Source organism: Halichoerus grypus, chromosome 15, assembly GCF_964656455.1.
Source record: "Halichoerus grypus chromosome 15, mHalGry1.hap1.1, whole genome shotgun sequence".
Classification (NCBI taxonomy): domain Eukaryota; kingdom Metazoa; phylum Chordata; class Mammalia; order Carnivora; family Phocidae; genus Halichoerus; species Halichoerus grypus.
In genome coordinates, this window is record NC_135726.1 from 18490110 (window position 1) to 18509679 (window position 19570).

Genomic DNA, 19570 nt, shown 5'->3' on the forward strand with positions numbered 1-19570 from the left:
TAGCAGAGAAAAAGAATGAGCAAGCTCTCTTGTGTATCTCTTATCAGGACACTAATCCTATCGTATCAGGGCCCCACTCTTAGGACTTCATTTAACCCTAATTAACCCCCCCATAAAGGTCCTATCTCCAAATACAGTCACATTGGGGGTTGAGGCTTTAACATATGAATTTGGGGGAACAAAAATATTCAGTCCATAACAGATGTAAGCAGTGGGGCTAGGATTCACAATTATATGACAATGAAGCCCCTATTCCTAACTTCTACATATCTTACAGATGATTCTGGGATAGGGAAGGTTATACAGAAGTACTCATTGCTGATGGAATGTTTGGAGTCCCCTGCTTTAAAATTTTTACATTATGTAAGACCTATTATTATATGAGTTTATTATCATAACAGATGGTACTAACTTTGTAGTGATAAAGCTCAATTTATAGACTGGGGAAACAAGACTTGGAAAATTCTAAGTATGGAAGATACTGTGGGTTAAACTTAAAACTTTTATCTATCATTTTAATAAATTATTTCAGTTTTAGACATCAATTAAATCTGAAATTTTACCTTATATAAATGTAATCTGCTGTATCACTTCTCACAGAAACAGCCTTCTAAATTGAGGATTATTTACTATTTTTCTGAAAGAGTTGGTAACTCCTTATCTTTGCGGAAATCAAGGTAGCAGGGATTCTTTCTTAAGAATTTTAATTTTGTTGCTTATTTATTTACTTACTTAAAGTAATCTCTATACCCAAAATGGGGTTTGAGCTCACAACCCCGAAATCAACAGTCACATGCTCTACCAACTGAGACAGCCAGGCACCCCAAGAATTTTAATTTTTTACTAGGAAGGTTTTGGGTTTTGATTTTGATAAGAAAATTCTCATGTTTCCATATGTGGAGAGCATAGAAGAGACAACAGAAAGAAACAACAAAAAAAAGAGCGTTTTATTCTTGTCATTATTTTAACTTTATTAAGAGGATTAATATAAAACAATCGAAAGAAATCAACACCTACTAATAATCGGATATTTTTATATGTTCTTTTTAGCATTTTGAAGTCATTATCATCCCACTACCTTCTGGCTTCCATAATTTCAAAAGACAAGTCAGTTGTTAATCTTATTGTGGCTCTCTTGCATGTGTTGAGTCCTTTTTATTGCAGCTTTTGAGATTCTTTGTTTTTCTTTTTTTTTTTAAAGATTTTATTTATTTATTTGACAGAGAGACAGCGAGAGAGGGAACACAAGCAGGGGGAGTGGGAGAGGGAGAAGCAGGCTTCCCGCAAAGCAGGGAGCCCGATGTGGGGCTCGATCCCAGGACCTGGAATCATGACCTGAGCCGAAGGCAGACACTTAACGACTGAGCCACCCAGGCACCCCGAGATTCTTTGTTTTTCAAAATTTGACTGTGATGCATCTAGGTGTGGATTTGTTTTTATCCTACTTCAAGTTCACTGAACTTCTTGGATATGGAGATGAATATTTTCAATCAATTTGGAAGTTTTCATCAGTTATTATTTCTTAAAATAAACTTTCTGCTTCTCTCTTCTCCTTCTGGAACTTCCATTACATATACATGTTGGTATGCCTGCTGGTGTTCCATAGTCTCTACGACTGCTTTGTTTTTCTTTCTGTTCTTCAGACTGGATAATTTCTATTAATCTATGTTCAAATTCACTAACTTCTTTCTTCTACCAGCTCAAATCTGCTGTTGAGTGATCTCTATTGATATTCTCCATTTGATAAGTCACTGTCATTTTAATTTTCCTTTAATTATTTAAAGGAGGAATTTTCCTTCAATTCTTTGAACATACTGATAAATAACTGCTTTCAAGCCTTTGTCACTAAGAACAAACAATTGGGCTCCCTCAAAGGTAGTTTCTTTCTTTTTTTTTTTTTTTAAAGATTTTATTTATTTATTTGAGAGAGAGAATGAGATAGAGAGAGAGAGCATGAGACAGGGGAGGGTCAGAGGGAGAAGCAGACTCCCTGCCGAGCAGGGAGCCCGATGCGGGACTCGATCCTGGGACTCCAGGATCATGACCTGAGCTGAAGGCAGTTGCTTAACCAACTGAGCCACCCAGGCGCCCATTTTTCTTTTTTTTTTTTAAGATTTTATTTATTTGACAGAGAGAGAATGTGCACAAGCAGGGGGAGCGGCAGGCAGAGGGAGAGGGAGAAGCAGGCTTCCCGCTGAGCAGGGAGCCCAGTGTGGGGTTCAAAGGACCCTGGAATCATGACCTGAGCCAAAGGCAGCCGCTTAACCAACTAAGCCACCCAGGCCGCCGAAAGTGGAACATTTTTAAATAATATGCTGTAGCAACTCTGAATTCTGACTTCAGCCTCCACTGTGTTGTTGCTATTTTTATCTGTCTGTTTAGTGACTTACCTAGACTTTTTTTTTTTAACCTGGACTAATTCTGTAGAATTTGTTTCCCCAGTAATGTGCAGCCTCTGGTGTTGCTGCTTAGTTTTGTTTTCTTTTCTTTTTAGGCCTAGCTTTCTAGGCCTATGCCCTGGGTCGGCATAACTTAGTGGTCAGCCAATGACTGTTCAGGGGTTTTGCTTAAACACCTTGAGCCAGAAGGCTTGTCTTTTGTCGTTGGATCTGTGTGCAGCGGGAATACTTTCAAAGTGCAGGGAGTTTATCACTCCACCCTGTGTGCGTGAGTAGCTTGCAAGAGCCCGCTCTGTCTTCTCCTGGGCAGGTGCAGCCTCACACATGCACATAGTCTTCTGGACCACGAGAAGTATTTGTGATTTTAACAGGGCCCACTTTAGCGGCCCATTTCCCTAGATCTCTGAAAATTTCTGGCTAGTCTGCCATTTTGTTGCTTCCCACAACATTTGCCTTCTTGGAGGGTTTGCCAGAGCCCTCTGTTGTTTTTGATAACATCCCTGGGCATGGATTTTTTTTCAAATGTTGCTCTAAATAAAGTCAGCTCCCTCTGACAGGACGGTAGAGCTGCCAGTCTTCATGGCTTGTCCTGCCTGCCTAACCTGAGACGCCACAGAACTGAGGGAAGGGATGGAAGCGCTTCCTACTGACTAAAATGCCACAGACTGTCAGGTCCTTACTGAAATTCAACCTCTCAATGTATGGCCTTTGGTTAACTTCCAGAGACTTAAAAAAAATTTTTTTAAACAATTTTGTCCAGTTTAATCACTGCTTTTCGGGGAGAGGATTTGTCAAACTCCTCACCGAGCCACTCCAGAAATGCTACATTTTATTTTGAACTGTTTCTCCCTCCTGATAATGTTCTAAAGATCAAGAAAAAATATTAAAAAGAACCACTGAGTGGACTTTGAAGTGCCCCACTGAGCAGACAGGAATAATCCAATGAAATTTAGAACCACCGAAGGAAAAATTTTCCCCAAACCAGGACCAGAACGGGTCTCAACATCTATCTTCAGAATTCCTCAATACTACTTGAACATAAGACTTTTTATACTTACTCTTGAAGACGGGATAAAATAGATGCACAGATGAAGGCAAGATTAGGGGTACAGAAAGAGACCATGTCGGTAGAGCCTGATGTCACCCTACCTGGGCTCGCTCCTCATCAAACTCCAGGCAGCCCATACCATCCAGTCTCTGGAGGTCAATCCAGCCTTTCCAAATAACACAGACTCCATTCAGAATCATGGGAGCCTTCAAATACACCTAAGACACAGAAAAAAAGGATGAAAACCAATGATAAGCCATCACACACATGATAAATGAAGAATAAGCTTACTGAGGAAACCTGTGGTTTTCTTAGGGGAAAAAAAGATGAATACAATTATAGAATTAAGAATTGTAGGGGCAGGGGTGCCTGGGTGGTTCAGATGGTTAAGCGTCTGCCTTCGGCTCAGGTCATGATCCCAGAGTCCTGGGATCAAGTCCCGCATCAGGGAGCCCGTTTCTCCCTCTGCCTCTCTCTCTCTCTCTGGCTCTCATGAATAAATAAATAAAACATTAAAAAAAAAAAAAGAAAGAATTGTAGGGGCATGTGGGTGGCTCAGTCAGTTGAGCGTCCAACTCTTGGTTTCTGCGCAGGTCATGATCTCAGGGTTATGGGACTGAGCAGTGCGTCAGGCTCCAGGCTCAGCAGACAGCCAGCCTGGGATTCCCTCTCTCCCCCTCTGCCCCTCCTCCCTCACTCGTTCACACACTCTCTCTCTCTCAAATAAATAAATAAATCTTAAAAAAAAATTGTAGGAAAGTATATCAACCATAGCCTCTGACCAAATTCTGTAAGTTAATCTGGTTTACCAGGACTTTATTTCTAATCACAATTCTTTCAAATTGGTTTTATTTATTTATTTTTTAAGATCTTATTTATTTGTTTGAGAGACAGAGTGAGTGAGAAGAGAGACAGAAAGAGCACAAGCTGGGGGAGAGGCAGGGGGACAGGCAGACTCCCTTCTGGGCAGGGAGCTTGACACGGGGCTTGATCCCAGGACCCTGGGATCATGACCTGAGCTGAAAGTAGACACTTAACTGACTGAACCACCCAGGTGTCCCTCAAATTAGTTAAAAAAAAAAAAGTTATGCAGATTTTATACAAACTATAGTAAAATGATACTTGAAGTAGATTATCATTGCTCTTCCAGCTGAAGCTAGGACAATCAGGTACTTTGCCTTGATTTCTGAACCTGGGGCAAAAAGACAGAAAGATGGAAAACTGGAATTCACCGGCCCCTTAAGACAGTACACACAGTTTCCCTCTATTTGGATACCCAGAGCCACCCAGGGTCAGGCTCTTCATACTTCCGAGTTTTATAAGCTACCTCATAGCTTCCTGTAAAGTAATGCTGCCTTTTTTTTTTTTTTACTTCAGTTGGCCAGAGTTGATTTCTACTGCTTTTAACCAGAGAAACTTAACTGATGTAACATTTATTTATTCACCATTACTTGTCAAGTAAATATAAATAATTCTAGAGCAAAAGTCACTTTCGGTATGATTTCTAAATTCAGACCAGTTTCATTTTCAATCACTAAATTCCCGTAGTACCTGAAAATATTTATTATTTCAAATATTGAAATATTATTGAAACTACTATTGAAAATAATAGTTATTCTCAAGAGCCATTAAGGATCCATCAAGGAAGGAAAGGTGCACATACTAGCACCTTAAGGTAAAAATTTATTGTAAGAAATATAAGAAATTGATTATACTTCTCCCCCTGCATCCCAATACTGCACTATCCTAATAGTAACTTCAGAAAAAAAAAAAAAGGTCTTCTCTACCTCATTCAACATGCATTTCAGGATAAAAATCAGCATAGATTTTTTTCATTTAATGCCTTAATAAGATTTTTTAAATGCAGAGGAAGCAGGACTTCTATGACTTCAAAATATCAAATATATCTTTATAAATAAGGTTCTTCATTTGTCTGTACCAAATATATTTTATTTGGATAATCCAAGTGCTTCTGTGAGCTAAAATTAGCATTATTTATTACCTGTAATTATATAAAATTGGTTAAGATAGTCTTCATTTTGAGGAAAAAACTGGAAGCATCACCTTTTTCTTTATTCAATTCATCAGCTTCTTCAACAATCTTGGGGCATTCTTGTTTTTATTTTTTTTTTTTTTTTTATTTTTTTTTTTTAAGATTTTATTTATTTGCGAGAGAGAGAATGAGAGACAGAGAGCATGAGAGGGAGGAGGGTCAGAGGGAGAAGCAGACTCCCTGCCGAGCAGGGAGCCCGATGTGGGACTCGATCCCGGGACTCCAGGATCATGACCTGAGCCGAAGGCAGTCGCTTAACCAACTGAGCCACCCAGGCGCCCCCTGGGGCATTCTTGTTTTTAGAGAGGTTTAATAAGAATAACTGACTGTCAATAATTACCAGTATGCTCAAAAATAACAACCGAGACACTTGTAAAATAAAACCTACAGGATTCATGCCATCTTAGTACACATTTTTGTCATTCCCCTCTACTACTAAACATAACCTCTTTTCCTGGTAAAAGGCTCCGCACTGAACTAATTTCCATTTATAATGGGAAAAAAGCCCAAAACATAAGGTTCCATTTCTCCTCCCATTTGGACCAAGGGAAATAGTCTACAGTTATAGCTGAAACCGTTTAACCACACATTTCCTTCTGTTCTGATAAGTGCTCATTCTCTTCCACATTGTGAATTTAAAACTCCACTAATGTGTACCTCGTCAAACAAGTGACTATGACGATCTCATTTTCGACACCTCACAAAACCTAAAAACAATACCCCTCCTCGCTGCCTATCCATAACTCCACTTAACACATCTTCTAATCAAGATCTCCACCTACTCTTTCTAGCAGGGGTAGGGTGCCACACAGTGAGGAGTGTAACGTTGCACCTACCAAGTACTTCATTATTTTAAAATCTCACACTAATCAAGAAGAGAATTCTTTGATTCTACCTTCATGATCAGATTCCATGTTTTTCATCAGTGATTTATACCATTTAGAATCCAATGATTCCATAATCTAGTTTATTCACATTAATTCTATAATAAAAAATATTTTCCTAATAAAATTACTGAATTTTTTAAAAGCCCATTCATTACTTCTTTATAATAAAGTTCTCTCATGACAAAGAAAACCACTGATTTTTTAAAGATTTTACTTATTTGACAGAGAGAGAGAGAGGGACAGAGAAAACGCACAAGCAGGGGGAGCGGCAGGCAGAGGGAGAGAGAGAGAAGCAGGCTCCCCGCTAAGCAGGGAGCCCAATGTGGGGCTCAATCCCAGGACCCTGGAATCATGACTTGAGCTGAAGGCAGATGCTTAACTGACTGAGCCACCCAGGCGTTCCAACCACTTATCTGTTTTGGGAAACTCCTAAACGGATTCAGAAAATGACTACAGTTCTTAGTCAAGGCTAGTGCCTGGAATCATAATGTAAAATAATATTTAGATGAACCTGGTGATTTATTTAGATGTTCACATTCAAATAAATAGTTTTATGGTGTAGATCTTCAACAAATGTTTGGCATTTTCATACATTCATGAATAGCTAAACTCAAAGTATGAAGAAAATAAAATTCTGTCTCTTAACAGTTTGGCATTTTGTAATGTAATTTAATAATGTCATTTAAACACTAAGATAACTTTCACTGAAAAGAATTATTTCCAACAGTGAAAAGAAAATGTATTATTAGAATGTGACCTTGGGATTAAACCCATTGTCCTTGAACAATTAAATATTTTATACAAAATATATTCTATAAAGCCTTTAAAAGTATTAAACAGATTCAGCTGATCATACACAAAAACAGCAAAAAGCCTGCTTATGTTTCCAAAAGTAAAGTATCAGAGAATGTGAGACTTCACAGAAAGTTAAAAGTGAATACAGCCCCACATTCTGTGTTCTTGTGGAAATAAGATAAAAGTTAGTATTATTCACATCGAGCTCTATTTATCAGTAAGTGCGATGTTACATTCAATCCAAATTATACATAATATCGCCTTATTTTCACACTCTGTAGCTTTAAGTACATCATCACTGTAGCAGCAGAGCTTCAGCAAGAACATGCATGTACTGTCAACTGTGGCATTATCCACACACTGGGATACTACTCAGCTATAGAAAGGAATAAAGTACTGATACATGCTACATGGATGAATATTGAAAACATCATGCTAGGTGAAAAGAAACCAGAAAAAGGCCACATATTACAGGATTCCATTTATTTGTAAAGTCCAGAACAGGCAAATACAGAGAGAAAAAGAAAGGACAGTAGTGATTGCCAAGGGCTGAGGGCAGGGGGGAATGAGTGATTGCTAATGGTACAGGATTTCTTTCTGGGGTGATGAAAATGTTTTGGAATTCGAGAGTGGTAATGGTTGTACAACTCTGTGAATATACTTAAAATCCCTGAATTGTACACTCTAAAAGCATGAATTTTAGGGTATATGAATTTTATCTCAATAAAGCTATTACAAAAATATCTATAATAACTTTTTTGTTACAAAGGTGATATAGTAAGATATAGAAATGGATTTCTGAGTAGGCAGTTGCATATGGGATTCTAGCACTCTGAGAAGATATGGCCTGATGATACAAATCTGGCAGCCATCAATCATACAATGGTATTTAAGTCCAAGAGAGAGGAAGAGATTCCTCAAGCAATAAGTAGAAGGAGAAAGGAAGGGGGCCCAGGAAGAACTCTGAGGAAATCCAACTTTTATATGCTGGGTAGAAGAAAAGAACCCAGCAAAGCCGGCCGGCTATAAATAGTCAGTGAGGAGAGAGAAAAACATTTAAGGAACCTAGTGGCTAAAGATTAAGTTATAGGCCCCCAAGTAAAAACTTCCACTTTGTTGGATGCATCAGATATCTAAGTATTGTGTTACAGGATCTTAGGTCGCTCATAACTTTTAGCAATGTTTTTATTTAAGGTAGGAGTTCTTAGTCTGGAGTTCAAAGAACGTATGGGAGTTTGGGTTTATGGCTAAGTTTCAAAAAGACTAGAAACATCTTGAAATTCTTTGTAAAAATGTATGTATTTGTTTGAACCCATGTGCATTTTTCTTTTCTTTTTTTTTTTTTTGAACCCATGTGCATTTTTCTACAGAAGTTCACTACTTTCATCAGATTCTCAAAAGGGTGTACAAAGCAAAAAGGATTCAATCATGGCAGTAAAAACTTCATTCTTCCTCTTCCCTCATAGGCAACAAGATCTTTGTAGCACAAAGCCTGTGAGATGATAAATACCCTTCATTTAGTAAATGGACCCAACTTCCTAAATAGGTAAAAATTAGTTAACCTGTGTTTTGAAACGTAAATGTCAGAGAAAGGGTATGAGAGAACCCAGCCCTCTCATTTCTTTTTTTTTTTTAAAGATTTTATTATTTATTTGACAGAGAGAGACACAGCAAGAGAGGGAACACAAGCAGGGGGAGTGGGAGAGGGAGAAGCAGGCTTCCCGCTGAGCAGGGAGCCCGATGCGGGGCTCGATCCCAGGACCTGGAATCATGACCTGAGCCAAAGGCAGACGCTTAACGACTGAGCCACCCAGGCGCCCCCCCCCCAGCCCTCTCATTTATCAACTTGCACAAAACAGTTCTATCTCTGATATCTTGAGTCTGGAGTCTACTTATTCTGAGAATATATAAACTTGGAATAAGAAGTGGCATCCTCAATTGCCCTTTCTTCTACAATACTATATATTTATAGCCGTTTAGCGTTTCTAGTTCCTAGGTAGCTGTGCTGGGAATAGAAATTGAGGATACAACCGAACAGCAGAAAGAGCTATCTTTTCTGAGAGGTTCTAAAGAAAATAATTTCAAGGTAATTAAAACAGAAGAACAGTAGATTTGCAAACAACACTCCCATGCACAGGAGTGCTAAGCCATAAAATCAATATAGACAGCAACTGTCTAAAGCTATTAACAAAAACAGAAACAGATACTTGACCATCAAAAACCCATTTCTATTGGAAAGACTATTTCACTTCTCTGTAATAAATTTCTAGAGCTTAAACACTTGTGACTCTAATCTAGAAATTAAGTTATTAGAGAAAACAGTAATAGAGAATAACCAGCCTCTTAGGTCCTCAGTAAATATTTGAATAATGATTAACAGAAAAGCAGAAATAGAGCTGGAATTTAGAAATGGTTTCTTCTGGCTTCCCTCTAATTTCAATTTAAAAAGATCCACCTACCCAACAAACGTTTACTACCTATCATTTTGTGTAGGGTATTATCATCCAAGGCGGTGGGAATATACCAGGAATTTTAAAAAGGTGTACATCCTACCACCCAAAAAAGATTCCCACATCAGTTAACAGTCTTTAATGAGGAAGAGCTGAATACATAAAAAAAGAACTGTAAGAGTTAAAATTGAATTCACTCCTTACATTTAAGTAGGACTCACTTAACTCTGAAGGTTACTGGAAGGTACCAATGATAGTAAAATTGTAAGAAGTCTGAATCTATCAGCTTTCCAACCTCCTTTTAAAGACTACAGTTCTAACAAACTTGCATATAAATGTGACTGAAGATTATCTACCTGAAAAATCCGAAATACTCAACTGAAAAACTAACTGAATTAATGAATTCAAGAAAGTGGCCGGTTATAAAAACAATATACAAAAACCAACAACTTTCTTATCTTACAATAGTAACTCTTTAGAAAATAAGATGAAAAAAAGCTTATTTTAAAACAGCAATAGGGGCGCCTGGGTGGCTCAGTCATTAAGCGTCTGCCTTCCGCTCAGGTCATGATCCCGGGGTCCTGGGATTGAGCCCCGCATTGGGCTCCCTGCTCAGCAGGAAGCCTGCTTCTCCTTCTCCCACTCCCCCTGCTTGTGTTCCCTCTCTTGCTGTCTCTCTCTCTCTGTCAAATAAATAAAATCTTTTTTTTAAAAAAAAAGAGCAATAAAAGTATCAACTACTAAGAATGAATTTTATAAGAAACATGTACACTCTATAAGAAGATAATACCTAATTTTTGAAAAACAGAAAATGACTTGAATAACTAGTGAGATGCGATATTTTGTAATGGTATGACTAAAAATGCCAATTTACCTCAAAGTAATACTTATTTTAATAAAATTCAAATGAAATCTCAAATTAATGTTTTCTGGAACTTGAGAATTAAGTCTGCAGTTCATACAAAAGAACCAGACTAGCCAAGAAAATGTTAGAAAGTATTTTTCTGCTGTTTTGGATATTAAAACATGTAACAATGCAATCAGTACCCATGTACCAGTGCTATGGCATCAGGAAAAACGTACTAGAATAAACAAAAAATTAAAAATGAGTATGTAAGTCTTTAATAAATGGAAAAGGCAACATTTCAAATCAATGGTAAAAGAATGTTTTATTTAACCAGTGGAAATGAGAAAACTGGCTAACCATTTGAAAAAAAAATGAGTTTAGGGGTGCCTGGGTGGTTCAGTCGGTTAAGCGTCTGCCTTTGGCTCAGGTCATGATCCCAGGGTCCTGGGATCGAGCCCTGCATCGGGCTCCCTGCTCTGTGGGAAGCCTGCTTCTCCCTCTCCCACTCCCCCTGCTTGTGTTCCCTCTCTTGCTGTGTCTCTCTCTGTCAAATCAATCAATCTTAAAAAAAAAATTCTAGCTCTATCAGTGTGTCTGAGACAAATTATTTAAGTTTGCTAATAAGCCTCTAATTCCTTACATATAAAATCAGGGCTAAATAATACCTGTTTCGTATGTGATAGTAAAAATTAGTTAAGATAACATACATAAAACCAGGGCGCCTGGGTGGCTCAGTTGGTTAAGCGACTGCCTTCGGCTCAGGTCATGATCCTGGAGACCCTGGATCGAGTCCCGCATCAGGCTCCCTGCTCGGCAGGGAGTCTGCTTCTCCCTCTGACCCTCCCCCCTCTCATGTACTCACTCTCTCTCATTCTCTCTCTCTCAAATAAATAAATAAAATCTTTAAAAAAAAAAAAGATAACATACATAAAACTTATGAAACACATAGAGCACCACAGAAACACGGACTGCTTGCAAGCACATTTCCAATGTTTTACACAGTGATTTCTTTGCAAGCGAAAAAAGCCCCCCCCTTTTTTTGAGAGAACCGAACAATTGTTCTCACCAATGAATCAGCAGATATGCAGTAATACTGGGATGGCACACACACCAATGAAAACAAGATATTCTGCTAATGAAGCGTGTACCCTGCCTTTCAGTTGTAATCATTTCTGTAGTCTATTTAACAGATTCCTTTAGAAGATACTTGGTTCTGACTCATCTTCCTTTAGCCACATGATCCTCCCTGTTCATAAATGCACAGTCAACTGCTTGCCTGCTGGATAATCACTAAGACAGTCATTCAATCTCACTTGCCTCTGAATCATAATTCGGTTGCATGTAAGTGTGAAAAATAGCTTCTTCCAAAGTGATTTAAGGTAATTTACCAATCTACTCCTTACAGTTCAAAAGAGAATCATAACATGAATTCAGAATGTACCTGTAACTTAATAGATTGTATATATACACACACACACATATTCAATAAATGGATGTGTTAACCAAATAGAAAAATCCATTTTAAAATTCATATGGAATCTCAAGGGACCATGAGTAGTCAAAACAGTCTTGAAAAAGAACAAAACTCGAGGACTCCTAATTCCTGACTTCAAAACTTACTACAAAGCTTCAGTAATCAAAAGAGTGTAATACTGGAATAAAGACAAACATATGGACTGATGGAACAGAATAGACAAAGCCCAGAAATAAACCCTCTTGTATATGGGCAAATGATTTTTGACAAGGGCGTGAGAACAGTCTTTTCAACAAATGGTGCTGGGAAAATGGATACCCACATGCAAAAGAATGAAGTTGGACCCTTAACTAACACAATATATGAAAATTAACTCAAAAAAGGGGCATGTGGGTGGTTCAGTCATTAAGCGTCTGCCTTCGGCTCAGGTCATGATCCCAGGGTCCTGGGATCGAGCCCCGCCATCGGGGGGGGATCTGACAATGATTTCTTGGAGATGACCCCAAAGACACAGATAACAACAAAAAATACACAAATAGGACTTTATGAACATTTAAAATTTTTCTGCGTCTAAAGACACTTCTGGGGTGCCTGGTTGGTTCAATTGGTGGAGCATGCGACTCTTGATCTCAGCGTCTTGAGTTTGAGCCCCACATTGGGTGTAGAGATTACTTAAAAAAAAAAAAAAATCTTAAAAAAATACCAATACTATCAACAGAGTAAAAAAGCAACCCACAGAATGGAAGAAAATATTTGCAAACCATAGATCTGTTAAGGGATTCATATTCAAAATTAACATAGAGAACTCCTAAAACTCAACAACAACAAAAAATTTAATTAATTCAATAAAATTCAATTATATTTATTCCCTTGCTTTATCATTTTATTCCTAAGCATGTGTTTTTTTCCTATGCATGTATTTCTAAACAATGCACTGTTTAGTTTTTTTTTTTTAATTTTATTTATTTATTTGACAGAGAGATAGAGAGAGAGCCCAAGTAGGCAGAGAAGCAGGCAGATGGAGAGGGAGAAGCAGGCTCCCCGCAGAGCAGGGAGCCCGATGCGGGACTCGATCCCAGGACCCTGGGATCATGACCTGAGCCGAAGGCAGCCGCTTAACCGACTGAGCCACCCAGGCGCCCTGCACTGTTTAGTTTTGAAGACTGAACATAAGCAGCACAGACTTCATGGCAGTGTCAGTAAAGGACTGTAATGTCACTTTTAACATGAAAGCTCCTAGGAGATAAGCTGACCAGAGTCTGAGAGTCAAGTCTGGACTTTCAGCTTCCCTACAAATGTGAAGGGACCCTCTGGGGAAGTTTGTGAGGAGTCATGAGTAGGCTGCAGCAAACCTAAGGCTCACACTGGATTTGGGGCATGTGGCACAGTGTGAGCCACTTCTCAAAGTTTGCTGGAGATCTGGAGGAAATAATGGTCAGAGGGAGTAGGCTGCTCTGTATTTTTTATTCTATTGTATGATTCTACCACCTTTTCACAAGAGTTTCTCCATAACTCTTTCCATTTTATAAAACTAAAACTCTAAACCCATTTAACAACAACTTCCTATTCTCCTTTCCCCCCAGCCCTTGGTGTCCACCATTCTGCTATGATGTGACTACTCTAAGTACCTCATCATATAAGTGAAATCATACGTACTCGTCTTTCTATGACTGGCTTATTTCACTTTGTATAATGTCCTGAAGATTCATCCATCGTGTAGCATATTGTAGAATTTCCTTCCTTAGAAGGCTCAATGATATTCCTTTGTATGTTATATACCACACTTTGCTTATCCATTCATCTATGGATGGACACTTGGATTGTTTCTATTGTGAATAATGCTGCTATGAACATGGGTATACATATGTCTTTGAGATCCTTTCAGTTCTTTTGAGTGTATACCCAGAAGTAGAACCGCTGGATCATATGGTAGTTCTGTACTTTTTTGAGGAACTGCCATACTGTTTTCCACAGCGGCTATACTCTTCTGTACTCCCACCAACACTGCTCAAGGGTTTGTTTTTCACCCTTGCCAACACCTCTTCTGTTTTTTTGACAGTAGCCATGCTAATAAGTATAAGATAGTATTTTTCATTGTAGTTATATTTCCTTAAGGATTAGTGAAGCTGAACATCTTTCATGTGCTTATTGGCTATTTCTGTATCTTCTCTGGAGAAACATCTATTTGAGTCCTTTACCCATTTTTTAATTGAAGAAGTTAAAAGTGAGAGATATTGGGGTGACTGGCTGGCACACTCAGTAGAGCATGTGACTCCTGATCTTGGGGTCATAAGTTCAAGCCCCACATTGGGTGCAGAGATTATATAAATTAATTAATTAAAGTAGGAGATATTAAATAATTCACTTGCAGAAGGTCATAAAGTTAGGTGGCAGAAGTTAGCATCCAGAACTCCTGACTCTATATATTTACTTAAACCATAGTGGCATTAATGAACTGCATTATTAATGTTTTCTAAGTATTTCAGGGAGTGTGGAAATAGACTATTTCCCTAAAGAATAAACAGAGACTGGATAGTCAATAAATCCGTAACACCCAGAATATCATGAACACTTTATATGACTATAGAACATATATGAATACTTCCCCCTACCCCCAAAATAACTTACTAGTTCTGCCATTTTCGTTCTATGATTCAAAATAAACAATGCATGTTTAAGAGAGTTCTGGAATGTTCTGACCAAAGTGGCACAATTTCAAGTAAAAGTTTATAAAAATAAATGACAAAATTCTTCACTTAAGACCAAAAAAACCCCAAAAAGGTAATGAAATGAAAGAGGCGGATACTGTTTATTGTAATCCATTCTCGAATCAACTCTGTAAGAATTATTTTTTAAAATACTGGAACTACTTTTATTAAATTATGAACATACTATTAATACAGAAAAATTATGTGTAGTTGTCTATCAGCATAACTGTCCATAGTGACATCATTCGCACTGGAAATTAGAAAAACAAATCAAGGGGTGCCTGGGTGGCTCAGCCTTTAGGCGTCTGCCTTCGGCTCAGGTCATGATCCCTGGGTCCTGGGATCGAGCCCCCCGTCGGGCTCCCTGCTCGGTGGGAAGCCTGCTTCTCCCTCTCCCATTCCCCCTGCTTGTGTTCCTGCTCTCGCTAACTCTGTCTCTGTCAAATAAATAAATAAAATCTTTAAAAAAAAAAAAAAAGAAAAAAGAAAAACAAATCAAGGCAAAAGGTTAAAAAGAAAAAGATGAAGGTTAAAAGTTGTTGTGAAGTCATCAAAATGAGGTCTAAAGGGACCACTACAAAATATTAGTGGTTATTCAGAGTAATGGAAAGAGTAACTTAGTGGGCTAAAATAATATAAGCCATTAGAAGGTAGGATGTGGAGTTTCTGGCAACTTACCTAATGATTATTTATTAGCAGCAGTGTGGTATGTTGCAAACAACACAGATTTCTGGGGTAAAAAAGACCTAGGTCTGGATCCTGGCTCTACCTAGGAAACAGATTACATGACTTCTGAAGATTTATTTGACCTCTCTGGGCCTCAGGTTCCTGAGCTGTAAAATCAAGCTATCACCAAATGTGTTCCAAAATCAAATAAAAGATTTCACTATATAGTGCAGGGTTAACAGAATCAGTGCTAATGTAAATCACCTACCACAGTGCCTGGGGGTGATCACCTTAAAATTGGTCTGCAGATTTTCAAAACATATTTAAAATCAGGGCGCCTGGGTTGCTCAGTCGTTAAGCGTCTGCCTTCGGCTCAGGTCATGATCCCAGGGTCCTGGGATAGAGCCCCGCATCGGGCTCCCTGCTCGGCGGGAAGCCTGCTCCTCCCTCTCCCACTCCCCCTGCTTGTGTTCCCTCTCTCACTGTGTCTCTCTGTCAAATAAATAAAATCTTAAAAAAAAAAAAATTCTGAAAATGTTCTGGAATTAGATGGTGGTGAAGGATGCACATGGTGAATATATTAAAAACCACTGAATTGTACACTTTAAAATGGGTAAGATGGCAAATTTTGTTATGTGAATTTTATTTCAAATTTTAAAATGGCCCAGAAATGTTCTGGATAGCAAAGGAATGGCAAGCCAGGACTGAAAAGCTGCTATCACGAATAAGCAATACCCTAAGAAATTTGGAGGATTCTTCAAAAGGGCCATTATTTAAAGCAATATTCTCTAAGTGAGGTCAGATACTTATTAAAAATTGTCACTTAATATAGGCAGAATATTGTTTGCTTGAAAAACATCTAAATTCTCCTAATGGAAATGTTGAAGTCACATAGTTCTAAGCTATCCTTTCGTTTTAATCTGAAGATTAACCTGCCTTTACATTTGAAGTTTTAAAACACAAAAGGCTCAGTATTGGTTGTATACGTGGAAAAAAGGTTTTCATCCACAAAAATAGCCTGTCAAACATTCCCTGACTTGGTGCTTTCCTTCTTCAGACACACAGTATAGCACAGCTCCAGAGTACTAAAAGCACCAAAAGGCACATTTTAAGTATTATCTTAAATTCTTGGTTCCTAAATATACATCAGTTTGAGAGGGCCCATCCTAAACTGAAAACCTTATGATATAATAATTTTCAAATGTGTACATTGTATACTTTCATAAAAGAAGGTAACAATAATTAAACTCCCTACCATAGCACCATCTATAATGTCTGGTCTATAATGTCTATAACATCTAGTCTAGAATATCTATAACGTGAAGAACTTGTTAGCTAGGCCGGGGCTTCTAATCCTTTGTAGAAAACGAAGTATCCAAGAACTGTTATGAAAGAAATAAAGTCTCTGAGCCTGCTCAAGCTAAACAGTATTAAAATTTACAAATGTTTTCTTACCAGTAAAATGGAAATTATAAATAAGTATCAGTGTATGTTATCTGTGTATCAATTAAAACAGCACCTGGCATATAGCCAGTGCTACAGAACTGTTTGCTATTATTATTCTAATTCTTTTTTTTTTAAGTTTTAATTTAAATTCCAGTTAGCATACAGTATACTATTACCTTAAGGTGTACAATACAGTGATTCAACACTTCCATACAACACCCAGTTCTCATCACAACAAATGCACTCCTTAATCCTCATCACCAATTTAACCCATCCCCCCATCCACTTCCCCTTTGCTAAAATCACCAACACAAGAAACAACAGGTGTTGGCGAGAATGTGGAGAAAGGGGAACCCTCTTGCGCTGTTGGTGGGAATGCAAACTCGTGCAGCCACTCTAGAAAACAGTATGGAGGTTCCTCAAAAAGTTAAAAATAGAACTACCCAAAATTCTAGCAATTGCACTACTAGGTATTTACACAAAGAACACATACTAATTTGAAGGGGTAGATGCACCCTGAAGTTTATATAGCAGCATTATCTACAATACCCAAATTATGGAAACAGCCCAAAAGCCATTAATTGATGAATGGATAAAGAAGATGTGGCATAATATATGCAGTGGAATATTGCTCAGCTATTATTCTAATTCTTAAATGAGGAAATAAAAGTACACAGTAGCAAAGGGAGTCCCATCCATTCAGAGGTAGTTATAAACTTTCTGCCCTCCCAAAATGCCTTTACTAGAATACTCAAAGTGTTTTGTAGGAGTGAAAGAGTTTTCATGATCACCACCTGTACGATAGGACTACTGTTTTCTAGATTATTTTGCAAAGGTTTCCTAGATGGATGGAAACTGTGTGTGTACTCAGTACATCAACGTCGACATTTCTCATCTTTTTATTCTAAAAATTAACACTGATAATCATTTTGTTGCTTCTTTCTTATACAAAGGTATCTACTTATTTCTAATTTTTCTATTCTTTCATAGTTAATAACAGTAAGATGAGAAAGATAACAGGGGCACCCAGCTGGCTCAGTTGGAAGAGCATGTGACTCTTGATCTTGGGGTCGTGAGTTTGAGCCCCAATGGGGTGCAGAGATTATTTAAATAAATAAAACTTAAAAAAAGACAACACATTTTTTCGTAAAGTCAGGTAAAAAAAAAAGGATCCAACAATTACTAACAAGATGTGCAGAAAATTCAAAGATAAAATAAAAACTAAATGCTATATCAAATAGGTCTTAACACATAAAAATTCCTTTGGAAATTTTCTTTATCTCCCCCCTCCCACACAGATGTATGTTGGCAATCATCCTCCAAGCATATGGCCCACTGATATAAATCTGAAGGGTAATCATGACTAGGGTTTTATTAGACAGTAAATAAATGACCTTTTTTTTTTTTTTAAAGATTTACTTATTTTTAAATGTAAATTCAATTAATTAACATATAATGTATTATTTGTTTCAGGGGTACAGGTCTGTGATTCAGTCTTATATAATACCCAGTGCTCATTACAACACATACCCTCCCCAATGTCCATCACCCAGTTACCCCATCCCCCACTCCCCTCCCCTCAGGCAACCTCAATTTGTTTCCTAAGATTAAGAGTCTCTTATGGTTTGTCTCCCTCTCTGGTTTCGTTGTTTCATTTTTTCCTCTCTTCCCCTATGATCCTCTGCCTTGTTTCTTAAATTCCACTTATCAGTGAGAACATATAAATGACCTTTTCCTAACAATAGCTAGCCCCCTCAAGGTCCTGGAAACCTTGCTTCCAAAATTCCTTAGAGACTTACACTATCCCTAATCCCCTCCCAACTTGAAAGTATATAATTGGCCACTCATCATGACCCCGGTGCAGCTCTTTCTGCCCACGGATCCTGTCCCTGTGCTTTAATAAAACCATCTTTTTGCACTGAAGATGTCTCAAGAATTCTCTGTTGGTTGTTTGCTCCAAACCCCAACATTTCCTATACCAATTAACAATGACTTCATAAGTGGTACATTATGGATGATTTTGGTATCTTTTCTAAAAAGTTTATTTTCCAAATTTTCTCTATTTCCTTTGTCAGGAAAAAAGTTATTTTATTATATTTTTAAAGATTGTATTTTTAAATAATCTCTGTACCCAACATGGGGCTTAAACTTACAACCCTGAGATCAAGAGTCGCATGCATTTATATCAACTATAATTTTGGGGTAGGACTGCTATATCCTAATTTCACTGCTTCCCATTTTCCCTCATAACTGATTTTTTTCAATTGGTATTGAGATATATATAAAAAACAAAGGGTGCCTGGGTAGCGCAGTCGGTTAAGCACCCAACTCGGTTTCGGCTTGGGTCATGAGATTGAGTCTCAAGTCAGGCTTCGCACTCAGCACTCTGCTTAAGACTCTTTCTCGGGCGCCTGGGTGACTCAGTTGGTTAGGCGACTGCCTTCGGCTCAGGTCATGATCCTGGAGTCCCAGGATCGAGTCCCGCATCGGGCTCCCTGCTCAGCAGGGGGTCTGCTTCTCCCTCTGACCCTCCTCCCTCTCATGCTGTCTCTCATTCTCTCTCTCTCAAATAAATAAATAAAATCTTTAAAAAAAAAAAAAGACTCTCCCTCTGCACCCCACCCCCCGCACTCAAGTGCTCCCTCTATCTCTCTCTAAATCTTAAAATATATATATATTATATGACCATATATATATATATGGGCAGTGGCACGATTGGAACATTTCCATAACCTCAGAAAGTTTTCCCATGCCCCTTTGCATTCAGTCAGTCCTCTCACTCCCTGGTCCAGGCAAC

The 19570-nt window shown here is 38.1% G+C and overlaps 1 protein-coding gene across 2 annotated transcripts in view; it reads right to left on the reverse strand.

Annotated features, from left to right (window-relative positions):
- Positions 1-19570, reverse strand: part of CBFB (core-binding factor subunit beta) — a 56786-nt gene that overhangs the window by 22367 nt on the left and 14849 nt on the right. For both annotated transcript variants that reach the window (XM_078062489.1, XM_036115146.2), the window contains one exon: positions 3549-3665. In XM_078062489.1, coding sequence (XP_077918615.1) covers positions 3549-3665 — 117 coding nt within the window. The remainder of the gene's footprint in view (positions 1-3548; positions 3666-19570) is intronic.